Raw genomic sequence first — 14,426 nt, 5'->3', positions numbered from 1 at the left:
CTTTAAACTGTTGCTTCCAGCTAAAATATGAGTCCTCTATCCATAATATTTCTTTATCCAGTTGTCTTGTCTGAATCAGGAGAAAATGTGTATAGATCAAGCACTGTTTACAAGAAAAACAGTCCAAAACAGTTCAAATATGTTAGTGGATTATGGACTCGTATTTTAGTTGAAAACATCTTAATGCTGGATTAGTTTCAGCTTTTGTCTTCTCCAGATGTTAACTGATGGACTGGAGTGCTGTGGATTACTTGTGGATTATTGTGATGTTTTTATCAGCTGTTTGGACTCTCATTCTGACGGCACCCATTCACTTGCAGTGAGACACTGATGCAATGCTACATTTCTCCAAACCTGAAGAAGAAACAAACTCATCTTGGATGACCCGAGCACATTTCCAGTGCATTTTTAATTTTTAGCTGAACTATTCCTTTAATAAAAGATGTCATTTTTTAATTCGATATTGTATAAAATGTCTGATAAAAAATAGAGATGTAAAAAATGTTGCACGCAGTTCATTAATCATACTAGAAATGGCAGGCCAAGTCAAGCGCTTTGTGTATCTGATGCAGGGTTTTTCATAGTGAATCGTATAATATTATGAACTGATGGGCTGCTGAATGAAGCAGTAAGGCGGTGAATTAATGAAGCGCAGGTGAGTTCTGCGTATCATGTTACCAGCACATCCATAAACAAGTTAAACGAGAAACATGAGGAAGAGGTGTGTGAAGCTCATCTCAAACAGATGAGCATCAAAGACGCGTTTGGAGCGAATTCAACAGATCCAGAGCAAGAATGCTTTTGATTACCGGACCGAATGTTCTGGTGTCAAACATGAGACTCGTTTATGAGTTTCCTAATGATTTCAGAGTATGCGGCTCATTATGATGACGGTGAGTTTGATTTCTGTCTTACACTGCATCATCATCTCAGTGACGAACTGCGTGCTTTGCATCTTTGAGCCAATCAGCTGAGCTGTAGATGTCATGTGACATCTCTGAAGCAGCACAGATGCGGATGGAGTTTGTGTTGTTTGTGCTTCACAGAGTCTTTGTTGTGCTGCCAAATAACTGCGTTCACACAAACTCACAGAAATCACTCAGCAGCTCCGTTCTCTGCCCTCCAAGCATGAACATGCGGCGTGTGTGTATGGATATGTTTAGCATTAATGAATCTAGTAAATACCCGCATGTGTTTATCATTGCAGCAGCTATAATATGGATTTTTATAAAGCCTCGTTTTTATATATACCTCATACTTTTACAAAAAGGCAATTAATTTGTTCTCAGAAATAACAGTCTAAAAAAAATCATCTGTGATTTATCTTTACATCATATCTTTAGTATGCGGCTCATTATGATGACGGTGAGTTTGATTTCTGTCTTACACTGCATCATCATCTCAGTGACGAACTGCGTGCTTTGCATCTTTGAGCCAATCAGCTGAGCTGTAGATGTCATGTGACATCTCTGAAGCAGCACAGATGCGGATGGAGTTTGTGTTGTTTGTGCTTCACAGAGTCTTTGTTGTGCTGCCAAATAACTGCGTTCACACAAACTCACAGAAATCACTCAGCAGCTCCGTTCTCTGCCCTCCAAGCATGAACATGCGGCGTGTGTGTATGGATATGTTTAGCATTAATGAATCTAGTAAATACCCGCATGTGTTTATCATTGCAGCAGCTATAATATGGATTTTTATAAAGCCTCGTTTTTATATAGACCTCATACTTTTACAAAAAGGCAATTAATTTGTTCTCAGAAATAACAGTCTAAAAAAAATCATCTGTGGTTTATCTTTACATCATATCTTTACTTAACTCTAGGACAAAAATAAATAAATAATAATTACCTGTTTTTTTAGGTTTTTTATTGGTTTTTCGTTACAAATAAAATTAAACAATTTTTCAACCCTCACATTGCATCTATGCCGATTATTAATTTTCATAAGATAACTGAAAAGAAATGCATATATATGCATGTATACAGAATCTATTTTCTAAATGCATTTTATTAATCTTACTGTGAACAATTCATCTGTACATTTGTCAGTGTTATATTAATATCACTGATATATTATTATAGTTTTGGTTAATATTTTAAATTAGATTTAATTTTTATATTTTCAGTTTTCACTTTAGTTAAAGTTTTAGTATTTTTGTTTAATTTTTGAAATTATTTTTTTTAAATATATATTTTTTTATTAATTTGCAAATGTCAGTGTTATTTTGTATATTTTTGATTTGATTATTTTAATTAATTGAATTAGATTTTATTTTTATATTTTCAGTTTTCACTTTAGTTAAAGTTTTAGTATTTTTGTTTAATTTTTGAAATTACTTTTTTAAATATATATATATTTATTAATTCTCATATGTCAGTGTTATTTTGTATATTTTTGATTTGATTATTTTAATTAATTGAATTAGATTTTATTTGTATATTTTCAGTTTTCACTTTAGTTAAAGTTTTAGTATTTTTGTTAAATTTTTTTAATGATTTTTTAAAATATATATATTTTAATAAATGTTCATATGTCAGTGTTATTTTGTATATTTTTGATTTGATGATTTTAATTAATTGAATTAGATTTTATTTTTATATTTTCAGTTTTTACTTTAGTTAAAGTTTTAGTAATTTTTTTTAATTTTTGAAATTATTTTTTTTAAATATATATTGTTTTATTAATTTGCATATGTCAGTGTTATTTTGTATATTTTTGATTTGATTATTTTAATTAATTGAATTACATTTTATTTTTATATTTTCAGTTTTCACTAAGTTTTAGTAAATTTGTTGTTTTTGCCATTTTAATATGTCTACATAGTTTTCATTATTTTTTATTTACACATTATAGTTTATTTAGTTTGAGGTATTTTAGTGCTTCAAGTTAAATTAAACTGAACTAGCTGTATATATATGTATATGCATGCTACAGAGACGAGAGCTGATTTATCTCGACACGCCGGCCTTGGCTCTGACAGAGCTCTGAGGTTGGATATAATTGTGGATTATCTACTGAAATTCTTCGGCTTTGCCCCGATGGAAATGATCCACTGTACGCTACATAAATAACTCCTGGCCGGCTCGCCAGACAAACATCTTGTCTCCTGAAAGACTTTGCAAAACATGACGTCTAAAGCCCTGTGAGCCGGAGTTTGTATGCGTGTACAAGCATGATTTTGGTTAACTTGCTCTTTCATCATTGCGAGCAGTGGAGGACGCGAGGAATGCCTCTATTGTCTTCACTCGTGGCATATGGCCTCCATTGATGCGCCACTTACGCAGCTCGCAGGAGACATTCCCATAACCTTTATTAAAGGATATGTAAATGTTAGGACAAAACATGTTTATAGAACATTCTTATAATCAATACTTGATATAGATTCTCGTAATGTTGAGAGGAAACACTGATGTTCTCAAAACATGTTATTAATGCTTGATCAATGATTTTGTAATGTTAGCAGAAAACATTGTGACAATAATGGTCATGGAACATTTGTTTTGAATATTATACATAACCGATGAACTAAATCTCGGGAGAAAATGTTTTTCTCTTTACTCATTAGAAGGATCAGCTAACAGGGAATGTTCTCCGAATGTTTTCAAAATAATAGAATGGATGATAGATGTTAATACGTTTTTAAAAACGGGACATTTTGAACGTTTAAAGAACAATTTAGAAAGATACATTTTCATAACGATTTCAAAATGATTGAATGGAGTGTTGCTCTAACGTTGACATAACCAAGAAAAAACATTTAAATGGGTGTTTTAAACGTTGAGAGAACGTTCAAATGTAACGTTCTCATAACGTTTTCAATGAAAGAACGGAATGTTCTTAATACATAAAAAAAAACTAAATGTTTTGAAAAAACATTCAGAAATAATGTATCCATAATGGTTTTAAAATTCTAAAATAGAATGTTCTTCTAACATTTGCATAACAAAGAAAAAACATTCTTTAAACATTAAAATGGGTGTTTTAAATGTAACGTTTTCAAATATACAATAAAATGGAAAATAAACAATAAAATTGAATGTTTGTTGAACACATAACTATGATAAATGTTCTCAATACATTAAAAAAGAGACATTTTGAACGTTTAAAAAACATTCAGAAATAACGCTTTGATAACGTTTTCAAAATGATAAAATGCAACGTTCCTCTAACGTTCACATAACCAAGAAGAAACAGTCTTTAAATATAAAAACGGGAGTTTTAAATGTTGAGAGAACATTCAAATGTAACGATTTCATAACATTTCAAAATGATCGGATGGAATGTTCATCTAACGTTCTTGAAACATTAAAAACTGGACATTTTGAACGTTTAAAAACATTCAGAAAGATACATTTTCATAACGGTTTCAAAATGATTGAATGCGTTCCTCTACCATTGACATAACCAAGAAAAAACATACTTTAAAAATTTAAATGGGTGTTTTAAATGTCGAGACAACGTTCAAATGTAACGTTTTCAAATATACAATAAAATGGAAAATAAACAATAAAATGGAATGTTTGTTGAACATTCACATAACTCCGAGAAACGTTCTTAATACATTAAAAAAAAGAGACATTTCGAATGTTTAAAAAACATTACAAACATTTTTTTAAATGTTTTAAATGTTGGGAGAACGTTCAAATGTAACGATTTCATAACATTTCAAAATGATCGGATGGAATGTTCATCTAATGTTCTTGAAACATTAAAAACTGGACATTTCGACCGTTTAAACAAAGAGTATCTGAGCTGGAGCTTCTAGAACACGATGATGTTCGTCTCTTTGTCATTTAAATGTAAGAAAAACAGCTGTGCTTTCCGTCTCTGAAGTTTTTTTTTTTGTCTCTTTTGTGTTTTCATTATTTTGCCCAAAGTTGCCTGGATATTCCCGTGCTCTTCGTGCATGAAACGGTTAGTAGGGTTTTGTTTTCGGGACTGCGGTCGCGCTTCTCAGGGAAATTACACGCCACACCAGCGGCTTCATCAAAAGAAGCATCCAACGGGTTCATGTTCCTCTCCGGCCGTGATTAATGCAGAGACACACAGACACTTTAGTTTGTCTGCGCTATTAACCGAACTTCCGCTTTTAGACGCTTCTTTATCTTTATCTCTTTGTCTGCTCTACACAGAAAAGAAAAAATATCATAGAGGAAATATTGTATTTAATGCTAGAATTCAAGCTAAGATGCATCTGATCGATTATTGACTGCTTTATCTGAATTAAATATGATATACACTACCACACTACCAGTCAAAAGTTTTCAAAAGAAGTCTCTTCTGCTCAAGGCGGCATTTATTCGATGAAAAATACAGTAAAAATAGTGAAATATTATTATAATTTAAAACAGCTGTTTTCTATGTGAATCTCTGTTAAACTGTAATTTATTTCTGTGATCAAAGCTGTATTTTCAGCATCATTACTCCAGATCCTTCAGAAATCATTCTAATACGCTGATTTGGCGTATTAGAAAAATCTGTAAATTAATTACTTAATACTTTTATTCATCAGAGACACATTAAATTGATCAAAAGTGACAGTACAGACATTTATAATGTTACAACAGATTTCTTGCTGTTCTTCTGGACAATAAAATAACAAAAAATGTCTTTTTGGAAATAAAATGTATCACGGTTTCCACAAAAATATTGTGCAGCACGACTGTTTTCAACATTGATAATAATCAGAAATGTTTCTTAAGCAGCAAATCAGCATATTATACTGATTTCTGAAGATCATGTGACACTGAAGACTGGAGTAAATACAGCTTTGATCCCAGAAATAAATTACAGTTTAACAGATATTCACATAGACAACAGCTGTTTTAAATGATAATAATATTTCACTATTTTTACTGTATATTTAATCAAATAAATGCAGCCTCGGTGAGCAGAAGAGTCTTCTTTCCAAGATCAGGTGAAGTGAAGTGACTTTGAGAATCCGTCAGCAGCATCAGGCTGAACTGAAGAGAGACTGTAGTATGAAGCCCTTTTAACCCTGACGAGATCAGATTTCTGGTAAAAGTTGAAGAGAGCGGCGCGGAGGGCAGCGGGGCAGTCGGGGCGTCTCTGTCTCGCTCTGCTCTCAGAGTTCAGACGTGTGAGCGGCCCCTGAGACTGACCCCGTGTCGCGACCCCTCAAACACACACGAGACGAGCTCGACATCCACCTACTGTCTCTGAGACCAGCTCCTGTCCAAAACAACATCCCATCAGTTATTTCTCCTGCACTGCAATGTCTGAATTCAAATGACGAGCAATTAGAAACTTTTGCTGATAATCTCACATGTGAGTTTAAAGACATTTCAATAATGTCTCAATATTAGGGCCCTTTTATTTTTTGTCAAATTCCATTTTATTTTTTTCCCAAAATTTCCCAAAAATCCATCTTAATGGAGGTAGAGGTAGAGGTAGAATCAACTGAATTCACAAATTTTTTAAATAATTTAATAATTTATTAAAATTGTAAAGCCGTTTTTTTTTTCTTTCCCTAAATTCTGTGTTTTCCGTTAAAATTTTTCTGGAATCCATTTTAATGGTTTAATTAAATTTTAATTATCAAAAAGGATGTATAATCAATTGAATTCATAAAACTTTTAACAATTTAATAAGTCAGAGATCTCAATATTAGGGCCCTATGAAATCTGTTTTATTATTTCCCAAATTCAGTGTTTTCAGTGTTATTTTTTCTGGAATCAATTGTAATGGTTTAATTAAATTTTAATCATCAAAAAGTTTAAAACCTAAAAAAATTTTTTTTTAAATAATTTAATAATTAAGTAAAATGTTTAGGTTAGAGATCTCAATATTAGGGAAATCTGGATTATTATTATTTTTTTCACCCCCAAATTCTGTTTTTATTTTTATTTTTAATACATTTTAATGGTTTAATTCAACTTTAATAATTAATAAATCAATTAAATTCATAAAATGTTAAAAGTGAATAATCTATTAAAATTTTAACAATAATAGTGCCCTATGAATTTTTTTTTTTTCAGAAATTCTGTGTCTGTTTGAATGGTTCTGGATTCTGATTTTATGATTTAATACACATTTATTCCCCAAAACGTTATTAATCGGACGTATATAACTAACAATTTAATTCATCTAAATGTCAATGTAATCAAATGAAATCTGAACAACTCCTTTAATTTTTTGTCAAACTAAGTGCTGCACAAAAGAAGTTTACTGTTTAAAAAAAAAAGGTGAAAAATTGTGATATTCCTTAAAATAACAAATAAAATGTATATTTTATTAAATATTTTTGAAACAATTTCACTAAACTGTTTCACTTATACAGCTCTTTTTATTTATTTATTTATTCATTTTTATTATTTTTTTTCTCCCCCCATCATTATTATTGTGCAACACTGGTTGTTTTTGATTCACGTGGACACTGTTAAAATATAAATAAAAATAAAATGTTTTATTTCTATTGAAATTAATAAACATCTGAGAGTTCGAGAGCTTTCAAATTCATCAAGTCTCCTGGATGATGTCACTTCATGTAACTGAAATCCTTGTCATCTGCAGTTTTTATTCTTGGCAGTGAAACGTTTGATTTTGCAGATTCACTGATTGTTTCAGAAGTAAATCCATCACTCGATACGCCTCACGCACATACGTCAGATGCACAGACCTCAAATCTCAGGCCAGAAACTCTCGGAGAGACTCTCCTCACCAGCTCCACTCGCTCTGCACTCTCACTTTAAACAGAAATGACTGCAGGAATAATTAGGAACACTTGCAGCTCTTTATGATGGCACGGCATTAATATTTATCCCTGTCTGCTGCCGTCGTAGGTGCGATCTGGTGCCAGCGCCCGAGGACTTGCGTTTGAGGCTTTGTTGTTGTGGTGTGGATCAAATGCGAAGGCCCTTATCCTGCATTTATTGTCTTGCGTTTGTGTGCTAATAAATGAGTGACAGACAGCTCGAGGTGGGGCGGCAGTGGTTTTGTATTTTCCCTCGGGTCACTGAGGATCAAGGTTTTTAACAGCGATTCTCAAATGGAGGGGAATGAGGAGAGAGCATATCTAATTGCTTTCATATGCCATGTTATTGGCTGATTTAAATAATTGCAGACACCGGGGGCTGGGGGAGGCGTGACCTTTGACCCCTGTGGCGGCCCGGAGCACAGCGTAGTACAGGCTATGGTAAAAACGCATTTTCCAGTGTAAAATGAAAAGAAATTGCTCTTAAATGCATGTTAATTGATAGACGGTGTCACAAACATGATCCGTTCGCTCATTCCTAGTGCTTTGCTTTGTGGAGGAAACATTTAAGATGCTTAACCCTCATAACGCATTTAAAATCAGTTATTGCTGCATTTACCCCTTTTTTATTAATTCATAATTTGAGAAATTCTTAAAAAAATTTAAATTACACATGATCCACACCAAAAAACTATGATGCAATATATATATATATATATATATACTGTATATATTATAGTATTTTATTTGAATATATCATAGTATGAAATTTTTAAGACCATGTAATCTGAGAATTATCAGTATTAACTCCATTGGAATGAATATATTTAATTAAATTCCTTGGAGTTTATAACTCATGATTGCTCAAACAGTCGACATTTATGAAATCTGCATATTTATTTCTAACAAAACAACATCAAGACAAGATAAATATTACTTTGAAAAGCTTTCAAACAAAATTAATTAATTTAACTTGCTTAAACTTTCACTTTCTGATGAAAAAAGTGATCAGTTTTTCATGCTGCAATGGTTCATCAATATTCATGTTCATCAACAAAATTCAGTTTAAAAGTGTGTGAGATATGGAGAAAAGACGAAATATATTTTACAAAAGTTTTTTGACACTAATATAACTTCATAATTTTACAAAAAGTATTTTTGACACTAATGGTACTCCATACAAACCCGTGTCAAAATGACCCGAACACAAAACATTTAAAAAATTTTAAATGGTTATATTTCTTAAAAAATAATTGTAAAAAATCTGGGAGAAAAAAAAAGATGTGCCACATATTGACAAAGTAACCTGAGAAGAGTCACTGAACCAATCTGTGAATCAATCTGAACAACTCTGTTTAGTGAATCGATTCAGAAGAGTCACTGGGATGAAGCTCTTGTTCCAGACAAATCTGTATTTTTTTAATGAATCATTTGAAGGAATGATTCACTGACTCACTTTGCACCACATATTGAAATTAAATTAATGCATTTAGCAGACACTTTTATCCAAAGTGACTTACAGTGCATTCAGGCTATACATTTTTTACCAGTATGTGTGTTCCCTGGGAATTGAACCCACAACCTTTGCGCTGCTAACGCAATGCTCTACCACTGAGCCACAGGAACATTGACAAAGTGACCTGAGAAGAGTCACTGAATCAAATCTGTGAATCAATCTGAACAACTCTGTTTAGTGAATAGATTGAGAAGAGTCACTGGGATGAAGCTCTTGTTCCAGTCGAATCTTTTTTTTTTTTAATGAATCGTTTGAATTAATGATTCAGTGACTCATTTTGCGCCACCTATTGACAAAGTGACCTGAGAAGAGTCACTGAACCAATCTGTGAATCAGTCTGTTAAGTAAATAGATTCAAATGATTCACTGGGATGAAGCTCACTATTAACGTCATTCTAATTTTACGGTCATTGTGTAAAAACCAAATTATAACAACTAAAGCTGGAGTGTCTGAGTTTGTCTTGAGGTTTCCGAACACCTGCTATACCTTTTCCATTGTGAGACGCTGTCGTTCTGTCCATATTCAGCATTAAATAAGCACGACGCCACAGACAAACGGATGAGACTCATACCTGTCAGCTCCTTCTTTAACTTGCGAAGGTCTTTTGCGAGATCTTCAAACTTGACCTGAGCAGCGTGGAAGAGATCCTGAGGTTCAGGCAGCGGGAAAACGCTCTTCTCTGTTCCTGCGTTCTGAAACGACAACAACAACACATCTGTCAGAAGAACGAAAGAAAGAAGGATTTCTTTTCAGTTTTTTTGTTTTTACTCAGTATTTCCCTTTGAATTAAGTTCATTTTTCAGGCCCCAGTGACTGATATTTGTTCTTTTTAAAGCAAAAACTCACTTAATTTTGATCAATATCTTGTCTTTTTATCGTAAGTCATTTTGCATCTCAGATAAACGTGTCTTGATTTATTAATGTTTAGACATATGCACTGAAAAACAAGACAGAAACGTGGAGTGAGAAAATCATTTTTGTAGTGTTTCCTCTTCTATATTCCTGAATAAACTTTAGATGTCTTTGATGGTTTTGCTTTTTTATTGCATTACATTAATGTTACTGTCAATTTAAGAGGTTAAAACACTTTTTGGCTGAGGTTGCAGGACAATGGAGCTAAAAAGATGTTTCCTTCTAAATTAAATCAAATAAAGTATGGAAGCCCATTTCTGCCAGTGAATAAAAAAAAAAAAATTAATTGCGACTTTTTATCTGACTTTTTTTAGAATTATAAGATATAAACTTGCAATTGTTTTTGGTTATTCCAACTCCAATTCTGAAGAAAAAAATGAGTATTTTCTTACAATTTCGAGTTTATATCTCGCAATTCTCATGTAATTTCTCAGAATTGCATGTTTATATCTTGCAATTCTGTTTTTATTTCTCAGAATTGAGAAATAAAAAGTCACAATTACCAGTAACAGAGTGCACCTGCACAGTTGTACAATAAAATAATACAGAGTACAGTAAAATACAATAATAGGCAAAATTAAAAGAAAATTATTGTAAAAAACCATGAGTTTAAATCTCATCCAGCTGTACCTCGTCCATGTTTCGCAGGTAGTACGACACCACATAATCCACCAGACTTATCCGATTGTCCTGATGGGAAAGAAGGTTTTTTTTTTTTTACAAATACAGATATTATTTTGATGAATGTTTTTTATTTAATATAAATGTTTTTTACAAATACAAATATTATTTTTTATGAATATTTTTTATTTTAATACAAATGTTTTTTTAAATACAAAAAAAATATTTTTATTAATATTTTTTATTTTAATACAACTGTTTTAAAAAAAATACAAATATTATTTTTTTTATTTCTGATTTAATTATTTTTATTTAGTTTACATTTTTAATCTTGAAATAAAAATGAAATAATGAGTCAAGATGATGTTAAAAATCACGTTTGTTGATGCCTCTGCATAATTTTTTGAAAATTGAAAGTAAAATCAAATACTGAATATACAGCACATACTACTAGCGAGTGGTCTGAACATTATTTTTTAATCCTAAAAGAAATGCCAATTGGCATTTCGGAAATTTAATAAGTCAAGAAAATGTATGATGTTGCTTCTGGTCGATACAACACTCTGGAAAGATATAGGAAAATAATAGATATGGAAGATGGCATAGTAGTATGTTACACTGACATCACGTGACCTCTTTTCGTTGTACTGTACCTTGCTCACAGCAGAGATGATCTCCACTTTCCGATGGACGCACGATATGGAGTCCACGAACACAGACTGGAATATGATGCAGTGCGCGCGGCGAGCGAAGTCGGGAATCTGGGAGAGTTCGTACAGGAATCTGAGCGGGAAGAAGAAAGAGGTTTTACAGGAACGCTTCAGATGTTTGTGCAGCATGTGAGAGTTCATCAGAACAAACCAGAAGCACCTTCGGCTTCAGCAGGCTTCATCAGCGCAAACACGCAGTGCAACGCATTTTTTATAATAATAATAATGTGTTTATTTAGAGTTGTAAAGTCTGATGTTGTGTTACTGATGTCTGGTGCTCTGCAAAAACATATTTTTCCAAGTTAAGCAAAGAATAAAACTTTAAAGATCATTGAATTATGATTTTAGTATCATTAATATACTACTATACTATAGTTTAGTTCATACTTTGAATTAGATTTTATTTTTATATTTTCTGCTTTCATGATAAATTTCATTATCATTTCATTAAAAATTCATTATCTAAATGAAAAATTTAGATAAAGTTTTAGTCATTTTGCCGTGCTTTTGTCATTTTTATTAGTTTTTGTTGTTTTTAGTCATTTTTATTTCAGTTTTAATTTAAGTGCATCAAATCAAACTAAATTCAAATGAGAAATGCTGCTGTGGAAACTAGCTGAAATAAAATAATAGTTAATAATAAAATATAAAATAATAAAAATGCATGTATAATAAAAAGATGTATGTATAATAAAAATAATATTATTACATTAATAAAATTATTATTTTTTTTTTTCAGTTAACATTTATTTATTTATTTATAATTAAATATATATATATTTTTTACGGTTTTAATTTTAGTTAACTATAATAGTCCTTTTTGCAAGAAAATATTATTTAAGTTTTTCTACTTTAAATTTCACGTCTAACTCAACTTGTTACTTGCTGTTTCTTTGTAATTATTTGAGAAATTTATTAGCAATTTCTGAGTGAAAATAGCTTTAAATTTGAGCACATTGTGTGAAAGTTACCAGGTTTGTCGGCTTCATGAGGCTCTTAAATCTCATATTAGCTCATATAATGTTTAAATCTTGTGTCAAAACCTTTGTTTTTATGAACTGATGGTTTGAAGTCAAAACTGTTTCATGTGATAATCGACAGAACAACACAGACAGAGTTTAACCCGTGTTTAATCTTCTATAACTAGTTGTAGAGAACATGATTTCTGCATCATACACTTGTTTCTGACTCATTTTGAGCGGCTGATTTCAAAAATAGTGTCGGTTTTGCTCTTTCACGTCACACTTTCTCACAAAATATGATGCATTTTGTATCATTTTTGCTTTTTTGAATCATTCGTGCGCTGGAGTGTATGCGCGTGAATGACGTACTGTTCCGGTTTATCCAGGAGCTTCACCTCGTCTTCTTTAGACGTCTCGTAATGTTTCCTGATCTTCTCCAGTTCCTCAGGCTGCGCTCTCTGTCAACATTCACAACAAAACCATTAGAAGTGAACCATAAAACACAGCCCCTGCACGATTATAATGTCAAAGACACCTGCACAAAAACATCCGTCAGTTTCCATTGTATTTTTTCCACACTATAGAAGTCAATGGTTTCCCAACATTCTTCAAAACATGCTCAACAGAAGAAAGAAACGCAACAAATGGAATTTTCATTTTCGGGTAAACTATCCGTTTAAGACTAACTACTTGACTAGTCATTCAGATAACTAGCTGACTAGTCTGTTGTAAGCAATCAGTTTTAGTGCATGCCTAATGCAACGATATATAAAGGCATAAAATAAAACATATACAATTATATACACGAGCAGTCAAATGTTTTTGAACAGTGAGATTTTTAATGTGTTTTAAAGAAGGCTCTTCTGCTCACCTGCATTTATTTGATCAAAATTACAGCAAAATCAGTAAAATTGTGAAATATTTTTACTATTTAAAATAACTGCTTTCTATGTGAATATGTGTTAAACTGTAATTTATTTCTGTGATCAAAGCTGTATTTTCAGCATCATTACTCCAGTCTTCAGTGTCACATGATCTTCAGAAATAATTCTAATATGCTGATTTGCTGAATCAGAAATCTTTTGTAACATAATAAATGTCCTGGCGACTCACGTTCTCATATAAAGCTTCGACGGTCTCCAGATCCACCACAGAATGATCCACCGTCAGAACAGCTGCAACATACAGCATCCGTCCGTTTAACCGCAAGAAAACACACTCCAGCATTTTCAGTTCACATCACATCACGTGTTTTCTGTTTGAAACGCTTCTTTCTGTTTGTCTCCAGTTTGTATTTTCTCCCAGAAAACACACATTTACACCTCTGGCTGGTTGCTTTAACTTAGCCACTGACCAACTAGTCTTACTCTTCAGATTCGAATTAGACCAGTCCTGAGTTAAATAAGAAACTTAGAGACTAGTCTAAGCAGTTTAAGCAAGCAGCAGATCTCATAGGGTCTCTGGTTATATTAATGTATTGTTATATTTATGCTACTAATATTAAAGGTAGATTTATTTTAATTTATTTATTGATCAAACATATTTTTGAGAAAACAAAACATATACGCATATTTTATAAATTGCTCCTTTCAAATCAAAAGTGTCTTTTGTCTTTAATTTGAAGACTTAAATATTTCTTAACCTTGAGGGAATTCCTAGTCGGTTGCTAGGGTGTTCGGGGTGGTTGCTAAGGTGTTGATATGCGGTTGCTAAAGTACCGAGTTTGGTTGCTAGGGTGTTGCTATGTGGTTGCTAGGATAATCTGGGTAGTTGCTAAGGTGTTGCTAGGGTACTTGGGGTGGTTGCTAGGATGTTACTATGTGGTTTCTAGGCTAAGTGGTTGCTAGGGTGTTGCTATGTTGTTGCTAGGTTGGTTTGACTAGTTGCTAGTGTTGCTATAAAGTTAGACAGACAGACAGACAGACAGACAGACAGATAGATAGATGATAGATAGATAGATAGATAGATAGATAGATAAGATAGATAG

General features: G+C 32.3%; 1 protein-coding gene across 1 annotated transcript in view; it reads right to left on the bottom strand.

Moving 5' to 3' along the window:
• The window catches only part of LOC107711906 (formin-like), a 58,881-nt gene that overhangs the window by 15,537 nt on the left and 28,918 nt on the right, over positions 1–14,426 (bottom strand). The window contains exons 8-12 of the mRNA XM_016516996.1: positions 13,553–13,657; positions 12,809–12,897; positions 11,421–11,550; positions 10,777–10,836; positions 9,806–9,926 (exon numbers count right to left, since the gene is read on the bottom strand). Of these exons, the coding sequence (XP_016372482.1) occupies positions 9,806–9,926; positions 10,777–10,836; positions 11,421–11,550; positions 12,809–12,897; positions 13,553–13,657 (505 nt within the window). The remainder of the gene's footprint in view (positions 1–9,805; positions 9,927–10,776; positions 10,837–11,420; positions 11,551–12,808; positions 12,898–13,552; positions 13,658–14,426) is intronic.

This window comes from Sinocyclocheilus rhinocerous, unplaced genomic scaffold (genome assembly GCF_001515625.1).
Source record: "Sinocyclocheilus rhinocerous isolate Xijiao unplaced genomic scaffold, SAMN03320098_v1.1 scaffold2493, whole genome shotgun sequence".
Classification (NCBI taxonomy): Eukaryota; Metazoa; Chordata; class Actinopteri; order Cypriniformes; family Cyprinidae; genus Sinocyclocheilus; species Sinocyclocheilus rhinocerous.
The sequence above is the reverse complement of the archived record's forward strand: the minus strand, read 5'-3'. Positions and strand labels throughout refer to the sequence as shown.